Source organism: Bombus pyrosoma, linkage group LG6, assembly GCF_014825855.1.
Source record: "Bombus pyrosoma isolate SC7728 linkage group LG6, ASM1482585v1, whole genome shotgun sequence".
NCBI classification, from domain to species: Eukaryota; Metazoa; Arthropoda; class Insecta; order Hymenoptera; family Apidae; genus Bombus; species Bombus pyrosoma.
Window position 1 is genome coordinate 7,068,548 of NC_057775.1, and position 26,077 is coordinate 7,094,624.

The 26,077-nt window shown below is 39.0% G+C and overlaps 1 protein-coding gene across 9 annotated transcripts in view; it reads left to right on the plus strand.

The window, feature by feature from the left end:
* Positions 1 to 26,077, plus strand: part of LOC122568703 (protein expanded-like) — a 118,958-nt gene that overhangs the window by 88,356 nt on the left and 4,525 nt on the right. For all 9 annotated transcript variants that reach the window (XM_043728757.1, XM_043728756.1, XM_043728755.1 and 6 more), the window contains 7 exons: positions 8,188 to 8,267; positions 18,222 to 18,301; positions 23,045 to 23,285; positions 23,958 to 24,233; positions 24,464 to 24,629; positions 25,043 to 25,351; positions 25,640 to 25,918. In XM_043728757.1, coding sequence (XP_043584692.1) covers positions 8,188 to 8,267; positions 18,222 to 18,301; positions 23,045 to 23,285; positions 23,958 to 24,233; positions 24,464 to 24,629; positions 25,043 to 25,351; positions 25,640 to 25,918 — 1,431 coding nt within the window. The remainder of the gene's footprint in view (positions 1 to 8,187; positions 8,268 to 18,221; positions 18,302 to 23,044; positions 23,286 to 23,957; positions 24,234 to 24,463; positions 24,630 to 25,042; positions 25,352 to 25,639; positions 25,919 to 26,077) is intronic.

Here is a 26,077-nt window from a genome sequence, read left to right on the forward strand (position 1 = left end):
TTATTGACAAAATCCGCAGTCACTTAGTTGCCAACACAGTATGAGCCAGTGAAATCCCATGTGGCGTATTCCTTTTGAAAGATGACGCGCCGTTTAACGATGGAATGCTACGATTAACGCCGAATACCACTCGTGCGACTGTCTACGGAGACTCGTCTCCGGTTGTAATTATCACAGAGAATGAGAAAAAAAGAAGAAGAAAGATAAAAAGAGCTCGTCTATCAGATCTGAAAATAGTATTCATCTAAAGAACCATGTACAATATAAATCTTTATCGTGTAAGGCGTAAGGAAAGCGATCCATCAAACGATACCATACAGATTACGCATCTGTGCATTCCTTTAAAATTCTTCACACACTCTCGTCTTGAAGGCTGAAAGATGATATATATATATATATATAAAAAGAAAAAGAAAAAAAAGCAGAAGAATTTCAATGCGATTATGCATGACGAAAGACGCACAATAGTATCTCGATCTGAATGATGATTACACGTCATAGCAAACGCATTCCATTCTTTTAAAATGGAACGAAGTAGGCGAGACTTGCTATGATTTCGTATAACGTTCAAGAATCTCTGGTTAATAGTTGCTCGAAATCATTCTTCTGCGCTGCAAGGCGTGTATTTCTTAAATATACGGTTCTGCTACGAAAGATTTATCATACGCGTGTCTTAATTACTTTGTTACGTTTGCTCGGTGAGTGTGACGGTGCAAGATCGTAAAATCAGCAAGAATCACGATAATACAGCGTTTAATAAGAATAAATAAGCATTCGTTTGTTCAAGTGCAAGTAACGTATTAACGAGAAAAGAAAAAAAGAAAGAAGAATATGTGGTAGGACAGGTTGTAAGCAACAACGGAAAGAACTTGAAGAATTTTCTTACAAATATCCTATTTTCTTTCGCTCACGATCATCGATTCAGGTGAATACGAGAAATTCTCCTTTTTCCGTAGGAATGTACGTTCACATAAATGGCTTTAGTTGTAGCAGCATATCATTTGATCGAACTTAAACCTAATTAAACGTAATTCTGCCAGACTTTCGCTTCAATAAACCGAGTTCTACTGTACTTTCCTAATATTTTGAAAATCTACTGTACTTTCCTAATATTTAAATTGTAAAAGAAATACATCGCTTTGCTGGCCGCTGTTCGCCGCTCGATAGTCGTTCGATTATAACGAAGAGCAAGGGACAGCTCCTTGGCGAGTATTTCTCAGCCACGAAAGGGCAAAGTGAAAAGAAATGAAAGTGATCGATGGAAAAGAGCGTTTTTTCTGTCGCGGCAAGGATTCGCGCGTGAGCGCGCGCTTCACGACGAGAAAAAACCGCGAGGGAACGATCCCCATAAACCCGCCGGTTTCCCAGAAAGAAACAATGTTCTCCCTCTCTTCCCGTGGCGCAGCAATGCGCCGTAACCGTAATTACACCCGTAATCACCCCTGATTGCTGAGAGAGGGACCTGGTCTCCTCTCTACCTTCGCACTCGCTATCTCTTCCACGTTGTAGCATATACACTTCTGCCAGTCAGTCCAGTAAAATGCCAGTCCTTTTCCATGGAATCTGATCCATGCCAGTTATTTTCTCATCTAGGATGATCTTCGTAGTTTCTCTTCATCGTGGAAAATTAGAACTGACGAATGAACAGAGAATGTAGATTTACGACCATTAGGTTAAATACGTGCTACGTGATAGTCGGATCACGCGCTGCTCAAAATTGGTAGATTATTTTTCACGCGTTACGCCCGTTATTTGCGTTTGTACATTTGTTGTTAATCTCTGTTACGTCATCGTACGAATAATTTCTATTTATCAAGCCTGTATGAACATTTATGCTTAATACGAGTGACAGTGAAAATTGTAGCATTGATAAATTAGCGCGTTAACAACGCTGACGTAACGTTGGGTTTTTTCGCGTCAAATGTATAACCTGGGACCATTGGCGCAATTGGACTGATGTTATTAATAAAGATTTATAAATCATAAATTACAAGTTACTGGTATCGATACGTTTTCCCGCACAACGATGATAAGCTCCGTAACGAAAGGAAAAAATTTGACAAGTTGCAAATTACGATGGAACTGTATACCATCGCGAGAGAGAAATCTATAATCGACGACTTGTAATTTATCGGTTTACTAATATTACTAGTTTACGATTAGATTTGAACAAATTTTGTTATACTTTGCAGATCGTATCTATACCGTCGTATTTAATTCTCTAATTCAATTTTGATACGTAATCTCGCAGCGTGATGAAAAGAACCATCAGACGTTTTCCTTGTTACATAAATTTCCAAAATAACGATATAGGTACGTTACCCTAGACTGCCCTAGAGAATCTCACAAACCGCTTCATCTTCAACGAACCGATAGAATGTACCCGGTTGCTGTTTCCACCCTCAATCCCAATAGGTAACTTACCTTGGTAACACGCATTGGATACATACTTGTCCATCTTGCATTCACGAAAGAATGCAGTCCCATTTCTCGGCGATTAGTCTGTAGCACATTTCCACCGGGATGATCGCGAGTGGTGGATTCTCTTTGGACTTTACGCGAACACGGGACAACGTTTTTCCCTCCCTTGTTCTTTTTCCTTGCATCTTCGTCTCGGGGGTCGTAAAAAAGTAAGAACGTTGCCTATGCTCGTTCTGGGCGTGGCGGTCGACAAAAAGAAAAGAGAAAAATGGAAAGAGAACAAGATCCAGTGGAAAGGAGAAAGGTAGAGAAAAATAGAGAAGAGAAAAGAGAGAGAGAGAGAGAGAATGAAAGAGAGAGGAATGGGTTCGAAGACAGACAAAAAGGAGGATGAAAAGGGAAGCGAGACGAAGAAAGATAGAACGACGTAAGATCTTGCTTCGTCCGTGACTGGAGGGAATCTCTAGTGGGATAAGGTGGACCCCATGGGCCCCGATGGTTGGTTACACGAGGGCCAGGGTTAGCCCTCGGGCAACATTCCCCGGTAATGGTCGGGTTATACCTCGGGTAACACAGGTGCCCTCGGCTACGGAGGGAGAGATCGCGCAACCAAAGAACTCCGGAGCTGACTTACGACTTTCTCGGTTCCTCAGCCACGTTGGGATACATCCATCTATCTTCGACGATTCCGGTGCCAATTCCGGCGATCAAAAACGGGGAATGCTAGTAGCCGTTGGAAGGAGAGAAAGGAAGAAGCGGAACCAGAGCGCTACAGGTGAAACAGGCAACGGGGCTATCCGCTTTCGTCCGTTCATTTTTGCCAACTGCTCTATGTCCGAAAGAAAGATAACGCGCAAACGGAGAAACCAGGAATCAGGAAAACATTATTTTTTATTATCTTTTGCAAAGTGCAGCCCCGTTCATACACCGGCTTACGAAATTATTCGGACGTTTCTTTCAAATTTGTCCTGTGTTACTTACAATCGGTGGGTATTAATATTTAGTAAGGATGGCATTATGTCATGACGCTAGAGGTGACTTATGGTTACATTGGACGAAAAGGTATATCTATAAAAACATCGTGATGACAATAACGGAAATAAAAATAAAAGGATATAATATAACAGCGATAACATAACACGAATATAAATAAAAACTGTGGCTGTACGATTGAAAAGCATTACATCGCATTAACTCTGTTCGATAGATTTGGAAGAATGCGTTTTTTAAAGTCTAAACATACGGTTGTTTGTGCGAATTAGTTTTGTTGATACAAAGGGTTAAAGTGCAAATGGAAAACGTTAGGAACGTTAAATGAGAATGATATTTATCGTTTGTTATACCCACTACGCAGGAGTAAAATTTTATCATGTTTCGAGTGCTATTCGATCCTATTTTAACTCATTAAGGACCAACGTTGTCTTAACGAAACACACGTTGCTTAGTTCTGAATAATTTGAGGATCCAAAGGACTTGCACTCTCAAGGACAGATCTATGGGATACAGACATCTACGAGAGAGATCCTTTTATGAGAAAACGTTTGAAGTAAAAATTGGATCGACATTTCAATTCCAAATATCATCGTATTATTGGTATGTATCGAAACGGAGGAAAAAGATGGAGAAGAAGGAAATAAATGACTTGTATTCGAAGATTTGTAGCATTGTAGTAAAGGCAATGCTAAAACGAGAGTATGTACGTCGATCGTGTATAGATCGTGATGAAAGTTGGCGATAATTTCGCATATTTTAGCATCAAAACGGAGAAAGAAAGTCGATAAGAAGAAAAAGAAGGTCCTTTATCCAAAAATTGGCAGCGTCGTAGTAGAAGGCAATGTTCGCGGTATCGTCGAAAGGCCTCGAAGAACGGTAATTCGAGGTACATTTTTCGTGGGTTTCAGGTCGCTTTACAATGCCTGCTCCAACTTTTCTTTTTAATGACGCTGCTGACTCTCTTGCCGGCCGCAAGAAATACGATGTTCTGACCTTCTTAGGTCGCCACCCCCAACCTTCTTCTCCCGTCTGCCCTAACCTTCCTCTTCTTTCCTTCATCTTTCTTCCCTTCTTCGTCCTTCGCCTTATTCTTCTTCCTTCACCTCTTCTTTTTCTGCTTCTTTTTCTTTTCTCCCCCACGTCTTACCCGTCTATTCTTCTTCTTGTTGCTCGCTCTTTCCTCCTCCTCCTCCTCCTCCTCTTCCCCTCCTTCGTTTCCTTTTTTCTCTTGCTTCCTCTTCTTCTTCTTCTTCTTCTTCTTCTCCTTCTTCTTCCGCTTCTTCTTCTTTTTCTCCTTCTCCTTCTTCTTCTTTTGATGCTAGAGGGAAGGCAACAGGAAGGAAAGTAGAAAGGAGAGACGTCGGCGAGAGGGTTCGGGTTGAGCCTCTTCACCGCGGAGAGTGCATTACATCCCCCCGATTCCTTCTTTCATCCTTGGCCGGCTCCACCGCGGAATGTGGCTCGATCCGCTCCTTCGTGTCTGAAAGGCAGCATGGCCAGCATGCCACACGTGGCACCGGACGTCGACGAGGTGGACGGCTCACGTCAGTGTATCTCGGGCAAATCGAAATATGCTAAATACAGGGTGTCCAAGAATCTCCGAGTTCTACTTGCTTCACTGTAAAACGGAGCAAGAGATGGAAAGAAAGAGAGAAAGAGCATAGGAATGAGAGAGAAAAAGAGAACGAGATACGTAATGTGTTGATGGTGGCGAAGTGGATAGAAAGAGAAAAGAGGAGAGAAAGATGGACATGGAGTGGGAGACAGAGTAGGGGAAGCAGGAAAAGAGGGTGGGGAGAGGGCGAAGGAGAAAGAGTCGAGAGAAGAATCGAGGCGCGGCTGTTCGAACACGAACGACACTACCCGGACCGGCTTCACGACGTGGAGTTTTATTGAGGAGCAGATGTTTGAAACGTAACCTATAATGATTCCACACTATATATACGAAACGCTGCTTCGGATATATACGATCCTCGTATATACGGTTTATGGTTTTACCGATGAAGGAGCGTCACGATAACATATTTTATTGCGGCTACGCCGATAATGGTAGTCGGGATGAACAGTTTCGGTCACTGACATCTCCTGGCATCCTTTATAGGTCGCGGCGAGGTTTATGCGTTCCGTGAAAACTGTTTCGTGACGCTTCTGTGAAACGGCAAAAACATGCTGGAAATTGCCCGATCGTCGGTAAGAGATTACACTGTTTGGTAATTGTCATGCGCAGAAGCGTCACTCGGTGTATCTTGTTTCGCGAATTTAGGTTAGCTTTTCAGGTTAAATCGTGCGTGTAATTTGATATCGCGCGTTGCTCGTACGGGGCTAAAAAATTAACGCTAATTATTACAGTTAAAAATGATAATCATCTTTCGTTTTTCGATGCTGTGAAATATGAGTATTACGCGCGAAACGGATGATGTTAAAGGATATTTCGAAATGCCCGAGTAAGATAATCCGCGTAATATCGTACGATTGTTGTATTTTTTGTACTTTTTGGGAGTTAAAGAAAAAGTAAAAGCACATATGTACCATATATGCCGGTATCTTGCGAGAGGTTAGCACGCTTCGTTCCACGTGCACCATCCATGTACACGTGTATGTACGTACTTACATATGTACGTATACCTAAGGTAAGAAGTTTACCAGATACAGAGACATATTTCAATTTATTCCTCGAACAAGCTAAATCGAGGGTACATTTAAATGATAAACAATTGGTTGCGATAGATCGAGTGGAATTTTTGTATAATTAATCTCATTTTTTAAATTCTATAGGAATTGTAATTTTCATGAAATCGACAATTCATACGCTCATCAAACTAGTAACTACATATCAGAAGACGTAAGGATCTATGAAAAATATTTGATGCCTTAAAGCGAATCTTATTTTTTTCAACTAGTACTGGCAAACGAATTCCAATTTCCCAATGAAAATATTATCAATAGATCGCGGATATTTACACAGATTCATCTTTTTGTAAACGCAACTAGAGAAGTGGAACTTTAACAGGGATTTAAGCTGAGTATTACAATAAGTGATAACTCTACTCGAAATATTTTACATATGTTTGTATAAATTTTAATGCATCGGGGATCTAGTGCCTCGTTCAGGGCTGTAGGATAATCAAATTAACTAATTTTACAATTTTATGTTACATAGGATAATCAACTGATGTGTAATCTTTGCAATTTGTAGATTTTCATTACTAAACTTGTTTGTTATCATGGAAAAATATTGTTCTCGACGTTGATAGCTTGTAACTTGAGAAATTTCATTAATAACGTTGGTCCAATTGTGCCAGAGAGTCCTATACTTTCCTTGAAGTATATCTACAAAAATGTATATTCTTGTAAAGGGGAGAACTGTTACTTATTTCTAATTTAATGTACATCTTGAAAGGTCCTATTTTACATCTCGTTCTTTTTGATGTCAAATTGGCTTAAAAAGAATTGACGTACCTCGCTTTTAATTATACGATATCATAAGTGTATCGAACGTCCTAATCGATCTATAGCAACGGTATATAAATGTTTAACGTTAGTAAACACGTATAAACTAACCAGAAACTAATAGCTAAAGGCAATGCCTATTATTTGCTTATAGTGTCGATAAACAATTAATCATATTTCATTAATCGTAATACAAGTTTAAGAAAATCTTAAACTGTCCGATCTGTATTTTGAAAACCAACTGAAGAAATAACTTTGCCGTAATGTATTCGTATTTTCATTGCAACTCTTTAACAAAGTTGCAAATGATTAACGATTATACAGCACTTTTGCCTGATTATACCCATAGAACACACCGACAAAGATCGTCCTGTAGAAAACCCTGTATAAAATATCAAAATACTCGTCATGATATTTAGTGAGTGAAAGAAATTTCCACGCAGCTTTCCTTCCTTGTTTTAGTCGCGTTCGATCTGCAGCCTAACAACTGAATCGTATCAAAAATAGTCAAATGTCCAGATACTTCTGATCGGTAGCGTAAACACGCACAATGCGACATAGCGCATAGCGCGTGATCGTGGCGCGCAAAGGGGGCTCAGTCCCGAGTTCCAAGCTCCAGATCGAGTTCCAGTTCGGAAAGCGCGTCGCGTTGTCGCGCCATGAGGGTCTGAGAGTCGAGTGTCTGGCCCCATGTGGGCAGGACAGGTTTGGGGGCCCTCTCATTCACGAACATCTCCTCGCCGACAAGCTCTTTCATTGTTTCGCTCGTTTAGGGGTATCGGCATTTCGGACCATCAGCCGTGCAAAAAGTCGAGCGAGGAGAATGGGTCTTCGGGCTCCACGCAACGACCATATCAGGGCACCGTGAACGCGTATGTGCGCCCCTTGTACGGGCCCATTTAGCCCGACCGAAGTCTCCGAATGTCGCGGGCCGAAGCTGTTGTCCATCGGTCAGCCGCGTATTTGCTCCGCGATTATAATAAAGGAACAGCGTCGCTACCGATAAAATTAATTTGTCAGACGGCCTGAATGCCGCTGATATTTCTTGCGTGAAAAAAACTTTGCCATCAGTTGGAGAAATTGTAGAAGGATTTTATTCGAAGATTTGGCGGCTAATTCGGAAATTTGCAGAGCATTATCGATTATTCATAGATGATGGTAATTAAAATACTTACACGCGGGTATAACGTGAACGTTTTGTGAAACGAATGTGTTTCAAAAATTGCGCGAATTTGATATTTCCTTTCTCGATAATACGTTTGAGATTTTCTTCGACGATTAAAAGAAACGTAGCTGATTGATCATTATTTTTCAATGTTTCAGACGGCGAGTACCTTTTCGTCGATCCCGAGAATAAATTAAGCAAATACGCACCGAAAAACTGGCGTAGCTCTCATACATACGTAAGTACCTGACTTGTCGCAATACAACGTTATCAAGAATATCGAAATAATTCCTGGTAAACAAGCTCGTGCAATATCGTCTACATCGTCCAAAATACTTGTTCCAGTTCATTACGAGCCAACTTAAGTTGTCTTAGCGCAGCATTTTATTTGCATCTTTTTCCATCCATTTACATCGTCGAATACTGTTTCTTCGCATTGTCAAATTTTGAATAATGAAACGAAAGGGATGGCTATCGGGTGTTGAAATTTCACTGCGCGCGAATTTTGTTTTCGATACTGTCGACTCGCGATAGCACCGTTACAAGGCTGTTTGTAATTATCGCGACATTTTTGCAAAATTTCGTTTATTTTTCGTGATATCGAATAAAATAACAGCAATCGCGTTCGTTCGGTTTTATTGATTCTTAATGCGAAGAAATAGTGTTCTAAAGTGTTTCACCTACAGTGGCATTATTATAATTTCTCAATGACGGCTTTTTAGAATGAGTTAAACACGCTATTTCGTCCTAACAAAGTGCAAGAACAGAAAATGTGAACTGTACGGTAACTTGATGGTCGCCTGACCAAGGTCTGTCGCATAATGCATACTTAAGGAATTCATGGGTTTAGATGATTCAGATGTGTATTGGACGTGTAGTCGACTAAATCTGATACGTTCAAGAATTATGCGCAAGCATTTAAAAACCAGGCAAGTTTCGCGATGCGTAAAAAAAAAGCTTGTCTCCGAATGTCACTTAATCAATGAATTGAATTATTATTTAACATATGTAACAACACTATTACATAATTTAATCTGAAACAGGAAACGCGGTCGACGCTTTATATAACGCCCCTTGTCAATTAAATTAACATAATTAAGGTTTTTTCTCATTTGCTTTATCAATACTTAATTAAACATCTTGCACCACAAGTAAATGCGTTTGTAAATCAGTTGCCGTGAAATATGATGTAGTCCTTAACTTTTTAAAAACTACGTAGGTTTATTGATATATTGATTAGTTTTCGAATACTTACATCATCCATCAAAAGTGTTGTGACACTTTGAAAAAGACAGCGCGTTGTTAATCGCAATTACGACTAAATCGAACTGCCATGATTTTATTCTTTATAATCATCCAGTCATGCGTAATATTAGTATGTTATGACTCGATGAAATTGATTTTTGAAAACTAATATACAGTAATAGAACTGATGTTTGTTCATGTCAAATTTTGAAGAATCATCTTGGCGCTTCGTGAGATCTTCATCTTCAGTTTCTTCAATTTTTGAATGAAACTTCTTCTAAACTGATAGAAAGGCTTTGGATGTTAATGCAATTCGTGATATTTAAATAATAGTAAATGTACGTAATAGTACACATAGTGAAGAGTAAAATATATTACTGTTTTGCCAATTTGGATCTACAGACTAATTCCATAAGAATGTAGTAGCTATTGCTTTTATTTGTTAATTTGGTTCTACTAGATATATAGTAAATTAGGATATGTGTAACTTAAGGAATAAATTGTAAAAGAGATTATAGTAGGTGTAAACATCAAACTTATAAAGAGATACAATACGATATAATACGGCAATTAGTAACTTGTACAGTTTGCTGAAATTTATATATTGGTAGTAATAAACAAGAGAGAATAACAGTGTAACATGTTATATACTACAAATCGAGTGGTAGCGTATACATCGTCGTATGCTTCTAAAAACTTCGACAAGAAACAATTTTTACTCGAAAAGAAAAAACACGAGGAATCGTAATGATTATCCAAATGAAACGCCATCGGGTCTGTCATTCGCTACAGACTGTTACAAACTCGCAAAAGCGAATATATCCTAAATTACCGAGTACAAACAAGAACATTTAATTTCCGTGTTACATACCTCGAAATTTACGAAGCAATGAATCCTCGGGCGGAACGATAATCGTTAATTCTCATTCAACGCGCTTAAATAATTTTCAACGATTTACACGATCCTGCCGTTCAAAGGAAATAAAAAGGAATATACACGTTATATCGATTACGTCGATGTTGATTCCTTCGAAAGGAAGAAAAAAGAAAGAAAAAAAAAAAAGAAGAAAAAGGAAAGAGATTCTGATTTTTATATTCCACGAGACGAAACCTTGGAATATCACAATAATTTCTGAATTTATGTTACGCAACAACGAACGCACCAACCGTGTGGATATACAGGCATAACGTGTATACGCGACTGGGTCGAGGGAGCTGGAATGGTACGTCTCGCCGTGCCGCGCAGCACCGCGAGGAATCGAGAAAAAGACGATTTAAGAGTAAAAGAAGCGAGCACGCTCGCGGCGAAAGGAGAAGGGTGCGTAGAAGGCCCTCTTCGGCCAAATTAGCATTTCCATCCGCGGGTGCACGATGGCGGCCGTGGTTTTGCCCCGAGGGTAGCGCTAAACGAGCGTACAACGGCAGTCCTCTTCAAGACGAGTAGCTTCGCAATAGACTCCGGCAACTCGTCGTCACCACCACGGATGCCGGTGTGCGTTGCTTTACTTCTACCTCGGGAGCCCCTGGTATCCCTGTGCAGTTGATGAACTGCCTCTCGGTGCTTGTTTATTGCCGAGATTTTTTAAATTTTCTACAGCCGGTTATCGTATGCTGAACTATACTTTGGTTGCCTCTGCCTGTTTATTACCGATATTTTCTATATTTGAAGCAAGTACGCATCGTGCTATTACGCGTACAATTCTGTTCTTATCGTAGGACAAATCGTGCTTCTGCTCTTTCTCCACGTTCGATAAATTTCGTAAGTTCCTGACGAAGTTTATCGGACGGAAACGTTCGTCGTATAAATAAAATTTCTGTAAATTACATTCGATTAGATTTAGGTTTTACGATCTGTAATTTAGACTTGGAAAGCTTTAAAGTTTAGTATACGTACACATATTTTTTAATTCTTTCTTATCACAGGGTAAATCGTGGATGAGACATTCCACCCCTTTGGCCCCCTCTCGCTGTTACTAGCGACGTGTCTTAGATTTTGCGCAGAGAGTTACTAGAGTGCCGAGATTACCATACACGTAGCTGGGTCATAATTTAGTTATTCTGTGTCTTTATTCGTTTTTTACTTTCATTATGGGGTGAATTATGGTTTGATTGGACTTTTCTTTTCGAATACTACTATTCAATCTTCACATTTCGTGCAAATCTCTTTAATTTAGTTGTAGCTGAACTGTAGGAAATTCTATTGCTTCTTAATTTCGTTTCTTTTCGTTATCGTCGTTTGCACATGCAGCTAATTGATTATCGTTAAACAAACGTATCTTGTCGTAAAAAATATATCGATAAATATGCTTCTCGCAAGATCCGACCGATTTCTACATACATTTTTTATGAATAATACCCAAAAAATGTTAAATTTAACATATTTCGCCTGTTAGAATTGTTTCTATCATCAAGAGACGAAGTGTACTCTAACAATCATTTATCCATAATTTTCTCGCTTTCTCTCTTAAAATACTCTGATTAAACGCAATCCTAAAATAAATCAACAAGCGATAAAACCCAGGAACATGTACATCGCGTGCGATCACAGAGTTCGTAAAGTCCACTTTCTTCGTATGGAAAGTATTTTAATATTGAAATACTTTGAAAAATGAAACAATCAGTCCAATTGCAAAACCACGGATTTTGTCCCAATAAACGTGCTCGTAATCACATGCTTGTCATCTGCAAATAATCGAATATCCTCCCATCGTATCGCAGTCCTCGTCGTTCTTTTCTCCCCAAAACAATTCCAACAATTCCACGGAGGACAGCCTGTTGCCCCGTTCGGTTAGAACCGCAGGAATTTGTCAATAGCGTGCAACACGTTCGATCGTCGAAGCAGCACGAGCAGGGAGTTGACCAGTGGAAATTACGGATCCAAGGGTTCTTCGAGTGAGAGAATGAGAGAGAAACGAAGGGAAACGGGAGAGAAGGAAACAGAGAGTGCCGCCTCGTGCGATATCTTCGTATCTGCTCGGAGCGGTGGGACCCCCGTTTCGCTAATGACGGTCCACACCAATAACCAATAAATACTGGCCCGGTAAAACCGGGCTACCGGACTACGTGCTTATCTCGAAGGTACATCGGCTGCGAGGATTTTCTGTAGCCATGCGAGAGGTCCTCGGCTATTAAAACTGGGCTCCTCCCCTATCGCCACTTTCTACATTCCAACTTTATACCTGTGACCCGTGACTATGTCTTTCTTTCTGTAATCGAGAAACGATATCCAAAAGGGAATTTCTGATCGGAAGAAGAAAGTACGATCGGCGAGAGTGTACATCGTTGCGTATTCTCTTTCGACTTGAAATTATCTCATCGACTTTTTTTGTTTCTCTGCTTGCATTTAGCGAAACGTTTGATGAAAACTAACTCTTTGATACTGTAACGAAACGACGAAGAATTGGAAATATCGAATTTAGAAAATAATTATTTGTTTACGTTCGAGATTTCCCGCACTTTTGGTATTAGATACAAAAAAAAAAAAAAGAAAATAAATAATTGTGTTATGTACGATGATACTTTAGATATTGCGTCGTACCGTAGCATAAAGTATTTCACGCTCAAGTACCATAATCCTGATTTGAACGATGTCGCCGATACAAACATCTAGCTAATACGAATTGTCAATATAAGTCACAAAATAAGGTTTGTCTATCTTCCTTCAATCATTTGCTTTCTTCCTTTTGGTCGGAGAGATAATAAAGATTTGCGAATACGTGGCATCAATTCTTTTATCGAATCACGAAACCTACGTTAACAACGAACGTAAGATACAATTCATCGGACGATGTAAGAAGTCCATTTCTCCAACTGTGCGTATGTAAGTACAGTTTCGATGGAATGTCTCATCTACGTACGTAGCTGAGCCAGCATGTCGCACTTTCGATTTCCATCAACAGTTGTCGAAGACGTCCACTGGGACTTTCACGAGCGAGCTGCCTCCACGTGATCGGATGTCTGATATAATTGGTGAAACGATGTGAATTTAATGTTCGAGTTCGTGTATGCGGGTGTATAAATTTATTTCGCACCTGTAGAAGGATTAGCTTCTTCTTGTAGGGTCTATATTTTAAGTCTAAAATCTTTATTACCTATGTATTTCATATATATAGTAGATAATTATGTACGTTGATCTAATTACTTTGCGTCCTAATTTCTATACATTGAAGTATAATTAGAAAATCTGAATTTTTAATGGTTCGAAAATACGTCCAATTATCAATATGGATATGCATATGAGATCTTTGTTATTTATTCAAATACGGATTTTTACGCAAATGGAACCGAATATTACTTAATTAATATTGCTTAATTTTTACTGAACTGCATACGTCTACTTTGGATTTCTCATATGCATATTTTTGCATCTTCGATACATTCTGTTTGTCCCCTTAAAATTACTGGAATAAATCCTCTCAAAATACAGAATAATCCTCGATATCTTCTTTCAAAGATTTCTCTCTTCCGTGAAAAAGATTCAGCAATGTTGTTTCGCGTAAGTAAATTTGTTCGAAGCACGAAATAATTCTCAGCGTTTGCTAATGAGCAACGAGCAAGATCCATTGGTGCGTGTGTACACACCACTGTACACGCGTTATATGTATAAAGTAGAATAGAACATGCTGTAGAAATACCTGCAAGTAGGCGATTACCGTTCTCCCCAATGGCTCGCACAAAGTGGCAACACGCCAAGCGTCAAGTAACAGCAGTAGTCAATATCAACAATACGCACCAGAGGGGCCGTTCCAACACGTTAAATGTAACTGTGTAATCAATTTCATGCTGTCTCTGTTGTATCGAACACATCGTCTATCGACGGTTGTTATCATCACAAAATTGCAGTTGCGTTGTCTATGAGCGTATCCTCGTTCATTTTCAACGGGAATTCATTTCTACCGTTCAATTCGCTCACATGGAAAATGTTGTGTTTATTACTCGGTTGTTTTCTATGTTTGGTGTCTCACATTCTCGAAGAATCGAGTCAGAGTTTAACCCATTAAAATCCTACGTTGTGTTACGTTAACGCAATATCTCGTCCGCGTGATTTCTTCTTAGTCAGTTCGCATTATCGAACACCATCGAATGTACACGGTGAATATGAGAAGGAATTGCAAGAATTTGCTTAAATGTTCCGTTACTGTTTCTTCCTCCACCTTGGTGCTGCAATTTTATAAAATTGCAAGAAATCGAAGTATCCTACGACAGACTTAAACAGCTTTTCCTATTCAAAATTATTACTCTACATTTAATTTCACCATCGTATCCTCGGAATAACTATTTTTCAAAAACTATACCTCAGCCGAAAATTCTTGGCAGTACAAAAAAAGTAATTTAGACATGTTGTTAATTTAAAAATAAACACGATAGAGATCACAGCTTCGTCAAAAATTCCCTACCACGTGTAAAAGCAAAAAGAAGAAAAGAAAACGAAAATAAAAAGAGGATGATCGATCAAATTCTCCGATAGACAGAAACTTATCGCGGTTCAATAATCAACGCGTTTAGCATTTGGCAGAGCTTCAATGTCATTCACGTAATTGATACATGTACGCATATACGTATAACCAGTACGCTACAGACGTGTCTATAGTAGCCTGTCCCTATCGCGTGTATGCAAATTTCCGTGTGTTTGTCCTGGACTCTCAATTTTAGCGACGACTGTACCCGCGGGCCATCCAGGAATGTCTGTGTACCGTGTAGTAGAAGTAACGTGGAGAAGGGCGGAAGGGTAAAGGCGGAGGAAGGACGAAAGAGAGTCGAAAGAGTGGACGTGGAACAGAAGTGGGAAGATGGAGAGGCATATACCGAGAGGTGGATTAATATTTATGGTTCATAAAATATGCGGATGGAGCCGACGGTATAATTTGCTACGATTTGACCGGAGGGTCTAGGTCTAGACATAACCGAGAAACCCTTCTCGGTTTAATTTTCGGCTACCGAATTTGGAGCGGGCTTCGTTATTGGTACCTGTCTCCCCTCGTTCCGTTCTTCGCCTCTTTCAACCTTCCTTTCCTCTCATCTTCGTCCTCTGTCGTCCTCCACGTTCTCCTCTTCTCGTTTCTTTTTACATTCTTCTCCCTCTCTTGCTCTCTTCGCTCTGCCTTCTCCCTATTCAGGTCTGTCTCTATCCGATGATGTATCATCGGTCAGCAGCCGTACACCTTCTGAAAAGTAAAGATGTATTAGTGCGCTAATACACCTTTACATCCTAATCTCTATGGGTGAAACCCACGAAATCCCTCTGATTGTTGAATTTCAATGGAGGACCGTTGTGATGGATCGAATAGGCGTGTAGGTGTGGGTGAAAAGAAATTAGGAGCGGATCGATGGTCGTAGCTGTGTGTATAACGAACTATGTGTTATGGAAAAACAGGCTACCGATTTTCGGATATTTTTGCTTTTATCGCGGACTTGCATCGCAATTTCGACATCATTCTCGTCATCGAAACGGTTCAAGAGTTAACTCATTTTGGAAATTATACACGTGGAAGGAATATAGGAATATTAAGATTCTCTTAATTGGTGACATACTTATTCGTGTTTATATTTATATCTTTACACACTGTATCAGATTATTAGAATCTTATACGATTTATTTAAATATTCACTAATGAACGTGTCATTGTTTTCATCGTTTATTTTCTCTTCAGAACAACTCCTTTCGACATTTTAATTTATCCAATGGAATTTCACCGCGATTGTGTACAGAGGATCCTTTATCAAAGGATTATACAGCCATAAATTGGTCGAAAAAATCTGTGTACAAATATAATTGTCACGTAATTTATCGCACTACTAAAATGTGATAAATTAACATAATAAATATTACATCGGTATAGATATCAATGTCAGCAAAACATGTATTCAACTTTATGCGATTAAATCGTATAAAGTAAAATTAGGAAGATCAATTGAAATACACGTATTCTAAGGTAATTTAGTGCAAAGTAACGTTACAAACCTCGAATAGTCGGCTACAAACGTTAACGAGGATGAAGAATAATCAAATTAAAATCATATTCCAACATATCGATATCTACGAAAGTCGCGAAACGGATGAAAAAAAAGACGGTGATTTCAGTGAATTATACCGAGTCCGATGGATTTATCTTGTTATGAATCTTCGAATTTCGCGATCTCGAGCTGTACCGACTGAAATTCACAGATCCACGGCCGAGTTTAATCCCAATTCTCGATGGAACAGGCTACAGTAGCTACTGTGCTTGAAGCTGCGTGGGCCGGAAGGCACGCGTGGGCATATTCACGATTTGGTGGTTTCTGCCCACACGTTGAGACGATTTTTCTTTCCTCGTCACAGTTAAGCTTGACTCCTAGCTACATGCACGTAACGATTGACGTTCAAGCGTCGATTGCAATTAGCGAAAAATGTTCTGCACGTTACTCGAATCGTTCGCTATCGTTTAGTAAATTAAAAATATTTACTCGGCTCGTTGAATTAGGTTTGAAACGGTAATACAATTTCTTTCGTTCACGAGAGAAACACTGGTAACAATACAATAATGCGAATCTTCTTAATCTACAATGAACATTCCGATCCATATACTAATTGTTTCATAAAACGATCAAGACTTTCACAGTGTAACACGAGAGAAACTCGAGCAATCGTGCGATGTACTATAATTTCACGTGTAACGTGATTGCCGATACGTTTAATATCCTGAAAGTTTAAGGTGTGCGTGTTTCTCACACGTGACACTAGGAACGTAGAAAACCACGACGATAAAAGAAGAATTATACTTCCGTTCGTTCATTTCAAATTCCTTGCTATTTTATTATTTTCACCGAAAGTTAAGTACAAATCTAAGATACAATTAAGTAAACCGTGCTATAATCGGAAAACTAAAAAATTTCACTCTCTTCGTCGATTAATGTCTTTTAATTCGAACCTCCTAATTCGTAGAAGAGGGAAGAGAAAAATGGTAAATTCGCGTATCGACATTGCTTATCTCGATTTTAATACATAAATTCTATAAATGCCATCTGTGTCCCTTGCGTTTTAGCGAGAATCAAGTTTTAACGTTCGCGAGCAACTCTTCGCGACGGAATAAAATGAGAAGGTTCGGTCGTTGAGTGGACCGAGGGTGAAGATTTCTGCAACGGTTCACGATCCGGACGAATGCGATTGTTAAATACAAAACGATCTCGAGTATTATAGATTCACCGAGCGGATAATACGAGTAGAGTCTTTTGTTTGATTCAGTTGATGGACGCGTCGTGTCGCGTTACTTATTCTAGTTCGCGGGGAAACAATTTAATTATGAAAACAGATCATTGTCTTGGTTACTAGTACTGCCTAGAAGGTATAGAAAAGTTGGATTATGGCTAATAGGATGAATTCTGTGTTGATTCAACGTGTTCATGTTACAACATTCTAGGATACACGGTCACTGGAATATACGCACTGACGTAAAATCGGAATACAATTTGTTTACGGCGTTCATGGAATATAAGTTTCCAGAGATTCACAATTAACGTTTTTAGAATTGCACACGACTCAAATTTTATGATACAATTTATCGAGTGATCGCCCGGACAGTGGAGTAATTAGAATACGAATAATAAATTTATAAAATATTTCAAATTTGTTTCGTGCATTGTTTGATAAATTTATTTAACTAGAACTCGTACAATTCCTTTTTGTAAATATAAATTTTGATATTTCGTTTAGGACCCGCAAGTAAGATTGAAGTTAGTTTGATTGTAGTGAAAGGTAAAAATGAGTAAAATAAAGCGTAAAGGTTACTATCAGAAATTAGTAATCACAAAGGTTAATTACCGTGGATCATTGAAATCTTGTAATCTACGGGAATAATGTTTGGACGCTGTAGCAAGAAAATTATGTGATGAAACAGAGTATAGAAAATATAAATAACCGATAAATATGATAGAAGGCGATCTCATGACACCTTTATTTCATGATTTTCAGGGCTTAGACAGCAGCGGGAGACCAGCTTTCGTCCTCTACTTTCGCGTTCGCTACTACGTCGACACACCATTGCTCCTAAGGTAACGCTTACACATAGATTTCTCAATAGGTAGTCGCATTCTGCCGGTTTACATAATCACCATGCCAATATCAGCTAATATCAATACTAACTTCACCTCTATATTACCTAACGCCATTTCTAATACCTTTTAATTCGTTCTAACATTCAAGTCACAGCACGAACTCAACTATATACATAAGGTAGAGTTAATCGAGTCATCTAAGCTTCGACATTCTAACATTGCATTTTGAAATTTTCACTGAGTAATCGAGTCTGCTGTATATTTCGAGACATTATTAGTCTTTAAACGGTAATGGAATACAGTAAGAAAATGATTCCATATGGTTGCGGTTAAAATGGATACTAATAAAGGGAACGACAAAATATCTTTCAAAAATGAAGTAACTCGATTGCTTTAATTAAAATCAATGCGAACGAAGTCTTTTCCTTTCGACGTGTACGAATTATCTTTCCCGTAGAAAACTGTCGAACCGTCGATATACGCGATATATCTCGTTGCTTATCGTGTCGTCAGTGACGAGTTAAACGGTCTGTTTTCAAACGTAGATCGCTTGAAAATTGTTCGTAACCGAATTTGGCGGACCACATGACAAATTACTTGGCTTCATTGAAATATCTTTCTGACTCGAGTAACTCTACCTTGGTCTATCGAATCGAATCGTCGTTCGAGATCCGTGAGGGAGGGAATAAAAACTCCGGTAGTCGGATCCACGCTACGTTGGCTGACAAATTATTCACTCGAAAGAGGCTGGCCACTGGTAGGGTGCTAAATTAGTCGAGAACGCTCCGGCTATCGGACAGGCCCCCAAATGGATTGCAGAATTAATCGGAGTAATTAGCGTTCCGCATCAAATACTACCCTGGTGCCATCGTAGCTGGCTAAACAGCCAAACCCACATAGTCCACCGGGTCTCTGTATTTCTTTTTTCCTTTCTTTCTTCTAGCCGCGATATATCGCGGTTAGGAGGGTTCCTGGTTTTCCAGGGTCCTCAAGATCGAGGAAGAGAGAAATAGTTGATACACAGACGATGGGTGAGGATGTAACAATAAGTTGAAGCACGAGAAAAGAAGGGAGGAATAAGAGAAATGAAATTTCACACTGTCGAACGTACACGTGTAGCAGGTGCGACACGCATACAGAATGTTTCAGTATATTCGGTAAAAGAAAAAGTAGCAACTAATGGAGCAGGAGGTGACAGGGAATGGCGAGAGAAATATTTTACATCTAATAAACACATGTTCGTTGTTGCCTTAGTTTTTACAAACGAAGGTTCTTAGAGTGTGGATCTTTTAGCGTTGGAAGGCAAGCAACGCGTGATACAGTCATTGTCTTCGTGAATTGTTCGTAAAGCTGTGAATAATTAATATTTGAATAATACGTTTCATAATATCAGCTATTACACATGCGTACCGTTATAAATCTGGCAGGATTGAACTGTATCATGAAGGACGTTTTAAAAATACCAGTCCAAAAAGTTGCATTTTTATGAATCGTAATTATCAAACTCCATTGTAATTTCATTTTCCAGTATATTTCATTCTGTGCTTTGCTATAAGTATGAACATTACCGGAAATACCAATGAGATATACTACATAATACGTAGATGGATATAACCGTGTACGTATACTGTTACTTCCTGTCATAATTGGCAGAATATTATAGATAATATTATTATATTAACTGGTGTTAAAATTTATAGCGTAATACGTGTTAAACAATAGATTCCTAGATAGGCAATGTGAACACGTATAATCCGTTTCTTGCAATTTTACAGAAATTTCGCGGAAGCCATTAGACGGATTGTTCATCCGTTGTGGTCTAAAATTTATATTGTCAAAGCTTCTTAATTGTAGTAGAATGATTAAACGCATCGGACAAAAATAAATTAGAAAGAACACCGTAATCTCACAATATACGCTGTACACTCGTATTCACATAATTATGTGCTGGTCTTATAGAAAATCTAACTAGTTGATCTAAATTGTCAAAGAAGCGATTAATTGATCAGAATTAACGTTCGTACAAGAAATACCGCAGAGTACGTTGAAAAATCATTTGTAGGAATTTGGAATAACAATAAAATCAAAATAATAAATTTCTATCAGATTCAGATTAGAATTTATATACTAAAGCCATCTAGGCTCTCCTTATGAATTTTTCTTCCTATTTCTAAAACACCCTATATATATAAGAATCGTTCTGCTCAAAGAGAAAGAGAAAGACAGGTGGGTGGTAAATAAAGAATAAGAAAGAAAGCAGGAAGGAAAAGAAAAAAGGGTGGCTGGGATCTCCCTCTCACGAAACGAAATCTCGACTCCTGTCCGGTAGCTAAGTGCTACCTACTCTTGTAATTATAAATTATTACGTGGCGCGTGATAGATAGACCGTACGCATTAAATGAAAGCATTCGTCCCGGTAATTATACCGATCCGTAGTTGCTTTCTGATTTCCACTCGAAACCCGTGATTTACATCCAGCCACGCCGCATTCACCGCACGTCCGCGTCGACGAGGGTTTAATTCGTGAAAGGACCAACATGCTTGGAGGACGATCGAACACTCCGGTCGACCTTTCGTTAATTCTTCCCTTGCTCCTATCATTTTTCTTAATCTTTTTCATCGCATCTGCCAACTTGCTTTCCGTTTGATTGGTCTGAAGATTTCTAACCCGTTACATGCTTTTGCTGTATTTCTTGCGTTTCACGTGGAAATTACGCGTTCGCGAGATATAGTTACGTATATTACGCGTTGAAGTTTTTCACTAAAATTATGCTTCTTGAAGATCCCTTAAGAGATCCGTCTGCCAGAGTAATATTTCCACGATCACGTTTGAACAAGAAATTATTGAACAAATTTAGACTATCGAATTCGAGAAATTTTATCGCGATATCAGGTCCGATGAAACGTCTGATAACAGATATCTTCTCTAGGAGATTATTAAGCGCGGAGAATCAAACTTACAGCACGCGAATTTAGGAGTTCTATAGATTTACGGGGTCGGTATCGTTATGCGTAACACGTACAAAATATGTCGAACGTGACGTTGCGAATCTCCAAGGATTCAAGCGCTAGGAGCGCATTGTTTATCATTACGCGAAATTGCATGACGATGTGTCTTTCGGCACAGGTCTCCACGACTAGTTTCTTGAAAGTGGATCTACGACGTAACCCAAGGAGAGCCTATACCGTCATTCGCAAGGAGTATAGTCTCGCAATTCATATTTTCTGTTCGAACATACTAGCGCGTTGCTTGAAACATTCTCTTCTATATTCTTTTTGCAATATGTCCTTTCGTGCCAAGATTAATTCCACGTTATGTTGTCCCTAGAGACGAACCGATTTAAATTTCGAATAAATGCAGTAGCGTACAAATCTCCTGGATTTTATGTAAGCGTCTGCATCTCGATGCAAAGCATTTTTATTCAAATCCGACAATTGGACAGACTATTTCATAACTAGTTTCAGTTTAATTTTTTAGTGTTCTAAATACTGTTTGACGACATGGACAGCGTGTTTTGGGTCATTATCTACCCGACAAACCCAATCCTGGGGCATGTAACTTGTCGCAAAAGTTCTTCGCTACATTTAAAGATACAAGACGATTCGTTCGCAGTGTTTGCAAAATCATGTACGAGAATTATCGTAACACTGGCGAAGATTTGCTGTATTGGGTCTTCTTACGAACAACAACTTAAGATCAACGTAATGTTACGTGATAGCGCATATTTTTCTTTTCTATTTTCAACACCCGATAATTATGCTATTACACTGTATACGTCCAGATGACTGTTTTGATACCACGTCTTCCGGCATACGGTAAATCGTGGATTTTGTTGCAGTTATTCCGTAGCCGTAGAGGGACTCTGATTGCGTTATGTTGTATCAATTAGCTAATGATAATTCCTGGATCACATGACGTGTGTTTCAATTAAGGCTCATGAAATATCATGTTTTTCGATTAAGCTTTCGCAATGGCCGAATTACATAATCTCCGCTTGCCTCCGATTTGTTAATATTATTAGTGATTGAAAAGATTGTTTTGTAATATATGTATCTGTGTATCGAGTGAGCGGACGATTCGAAGCTAATTAGTTGCTTATTTCGTTGTTATTACATCGGATAATAGACGGTGTTCGTTAGTCGTACGAAGTTTTGTAAATAACTATTTTTATGGCACAACTACCGTCCAAGGTTACACGTAACCGTGACACTGTGTTGTAATAACCTGATCGTACATTAGTTTGGAAAGTTCTGCCGCAAGGTGTCTGACTTTCGTATTTTGTATTTATATATGTATCTATGTGTTTTATGGCGAGTCGGATGATTTATAGCAAATTCGAGGAAGCGTGTAGAATGTGGCAAAAAGTAGTTTAATCATCTCCCAACTTTTGTCTAAATGACAATCGAGGGAATAGAATAAGCACGTACGAGACGAAACGACGAACTAAGCAAAGTTTTAGCTCGAGATTTTTCATATCGTCTACGTTTAAATAATTGAACTTTACGTAACACAATCTTTTTCCTTCTTTTTTTTGCTTATTTTCTTATTAACAAATTTGATGACATTTTATACCGCGTCTAGTGATCGTAGAACAACTTCGATCACGCAAATTAATTGGAAGAACTTGTTCCCAATGTGTAGTTTCTTGTAAAGAAAGAAAAAAAGAACGCGCTCGATAATTAAAGATAGTTAATCACGTAGAACAAAAAACGAAGCTAACCGGTTGATTATCATTTCAGCGATGAAACGACGCGCCACCACTATTACCTGCAACTGCGCGACAATGTTGTCAGGCATGGCGGTGGGGTGGAGAACCTCCATCCTCACCATCCCTTACACGAACCATCTATCGTTACGCCCTTGCTCACACTCGCGGGTCTTGCCCTACAAGCCGATCTTGGCGATTACTCCGAAGAACGACATAGGCCACACGCAGGATCTGTGGGATATTGCAAGCCCACGGACTACCTTCCGCCACACGTATGTATTTCGTTCATATTTACCGACCTCCTTAGTTAAAATGTTCTATCTGTTATTTTCAAACTGAGAGGAATCGAAGTTTTATCGTTTCCCTTGTCCCATCTTTGCTTTTCTTCGTTCAATTTAAAATATGCAGTTATTATTTCATGAAAGCCCATTAAACTAGATTGCGAATGTTTATGCAAATTCACATTTTTATGAGCGCGATTGAAGAAAATGTAGTCTAAATGGATATTCGTAAGTTAGTAAATACCGTAATGACTAATCTGCGTCGAATACTTCATACATTTTCGTCCTTCAAATTTCTCATAAATACGTGAAAAGTCCACAGTCCGAATAGATAATGAACAATTAGCTAACAAACTGTTTTCTCCTGTAGCGTATTTGAACAAAAAAAAAAAAGAAAAAAAAGAAGAAAGAAAAAAAAGTAGAACGTAAATCTTCGATACTCTATAGATAATTAACATTTGTTTTTCTACGAATCAGCCGCTGGAATGTAGACCTATCCCAAGCGTTAATATCTCTCGACCGTAAAGGCCATTAGATACTGGCTGGAATGTTTAATTCCAACGAGTTATAGTTATCGTCTATCAATGAGTGCGCGTTGTAATTTGTGGAAGCGGTAGTTATTGAATTTTCATTTAAACGTAACGAATGATTATGTTGGATTAGATGTGCCTCGAGTCAAATGTGCTCGCTGTGCTTGCGGCACAGCACAGGGACAACCGAGGTTTATCGAGGGAGGAGGCAGAACTGCAATACATCCGGGAGGCGGTGCTGCTGGAGGCGCCGCTCAACGCTCACCTCTATCGGTTACGAAGAAGCAAGAACGAGGCAGGTCCGGGACGCATACTCCTTGCGATATGCGCTCGCGGGGTGCGAGTCTACGCTGAGGAGGAAACACCGCGTGTCTTCGCCTGGAACAATATCGGCAAACTTTGCTTCGACGTTAGTTTTATGCTTTGTGTGATGTATCGAGTTATAGTTTGTCCTCTTTTCACTGTTTTTATACTTACGAAAATCATCCAAATGCGACACGTTATTTGTTAAAGTAATGTATCAAAGATTATAATGATCTTTTCTTTTTTTTTTCGTGTCGAAGAAACCTATCAAATTTGTTCAATCTAAATGAGATATCTATATCGGAAATCTTTTAATTTGTTGCATTTCTATTGCAGCGCAAGAAGTTTGAGATACGCGCAGTCGATCAGCCGGACAAGCTCACCCTTTACAGTGGATGCGATGATAAAAGCAAATTGCTTCTGGGACTCTGTCGAGATACCCATCAGTTCTCCATGGCCATAGCACCTAGAGTAAATGAAGCGAAGAGGCGAGAAGAGGAAGGTCGGTTGGACGAAATTTATATTGTTCAACATTAATAGCCTCTGTTCTTTTTACCAATCTTATTGATAAATTTATAAAAAGTCATTTTCAACTGTCCAAGTACACCTGTTGCAACGACACGATTTGGATTTCTTTCGTCATATTTCATTGGTTTCTTCTTTTCTTGACGCTTTTGTATTTAAATTTGTATTCTCTTCTCGTTCTTTATCTATGATTAAGATATCTATGTTGATCGAATTGTCTATCTTGAATTGAATCGAATTCCAGTGACGTCTACAATTTGATTAGTTAAAACTTGTATTAATTTCAAATTAAATGTAGTGAAATTTTAATTGGTATAACGTTAAAAAGAAATCTCTTTGATAGGAAGCTGCAGTCTTATCTCAAAATCAATGTTCTCTTTTTGATTTCAGAGAGGAAAGTACTTCGCGACTGTTACATGTATCCTGCCCGGTGCAAGCTGAGTTTAACAGCACGTGGGGCGCGCGGTGACCAACGAATTTCTGTTATCTCGAGCACGTCGTCCAACACGACTTCTGGAATTGTCAGCGACCGGGTACACAGCGAGGATGAACCAGACACGGCGCCCGCCTCGACCGAATGTTTGCCACGTCTTACTGAAAATACTTCATACTCTGGTATTCAGTGCGGTGTTGTCAACGGCTCGAATGCAAACGTCGAGGATCGTTCCATGCCGTCCTCTCCAGTCTCCACCGTGGATGGTAAATTTATTTCCTCTTTACGAATATAGAATTTACAAGGATTGAATTACATAATGATAAACATAATAAGAATTATGTGCATGATCGTAACCAAATTTTTAAGGTATGTGTTATGGGTAAAAATAAGGAGACGTTTCTAAAAAATGTAATTGTTTCTTCAAACATTTAGCTCCTTTAACGAATTTTGTAAAATTATTTTAAGAGCATACAATTTATCAAAAAGTAGTAACGTAGATGTTTGTAATATACAAATATATACAATCTTACAAACTATCACACGAATTACAGAAGTTGATGGTACAGACAGCACTCCTACAACGGCTGCATTGCGATTGACATCGAACGCGGCCACGGCGGCTGAGGGGTCACAATGTAGCAGCAGCTGCAGCACGGTCGTGGTTGTGAATGCACCTGCTGGTGGACCGCCGCGAATGCGGCGTACATCCGCGACTTCCAGTCTGGAACTCGGTTATTCGCATACGGCACAGAATTCAGCGGTTTCGTCAGAAACTGCTAGCTTTCCTGGCGCCATTTACGACAGGTGTAAGAAAGGTGGCAAATACGCGGGTAAGTTTTACAAAAAATTATGTATACCTTCAAATTAAAAGAATATAGTAAGACCTTAAAATATACAGTGATATTTATTCAAATGGTAAGAGTATGAGGAGAACTTAACTATTTGTTAAACATAAATATTGTATCTTGATAAAATGTTGACAATAATTT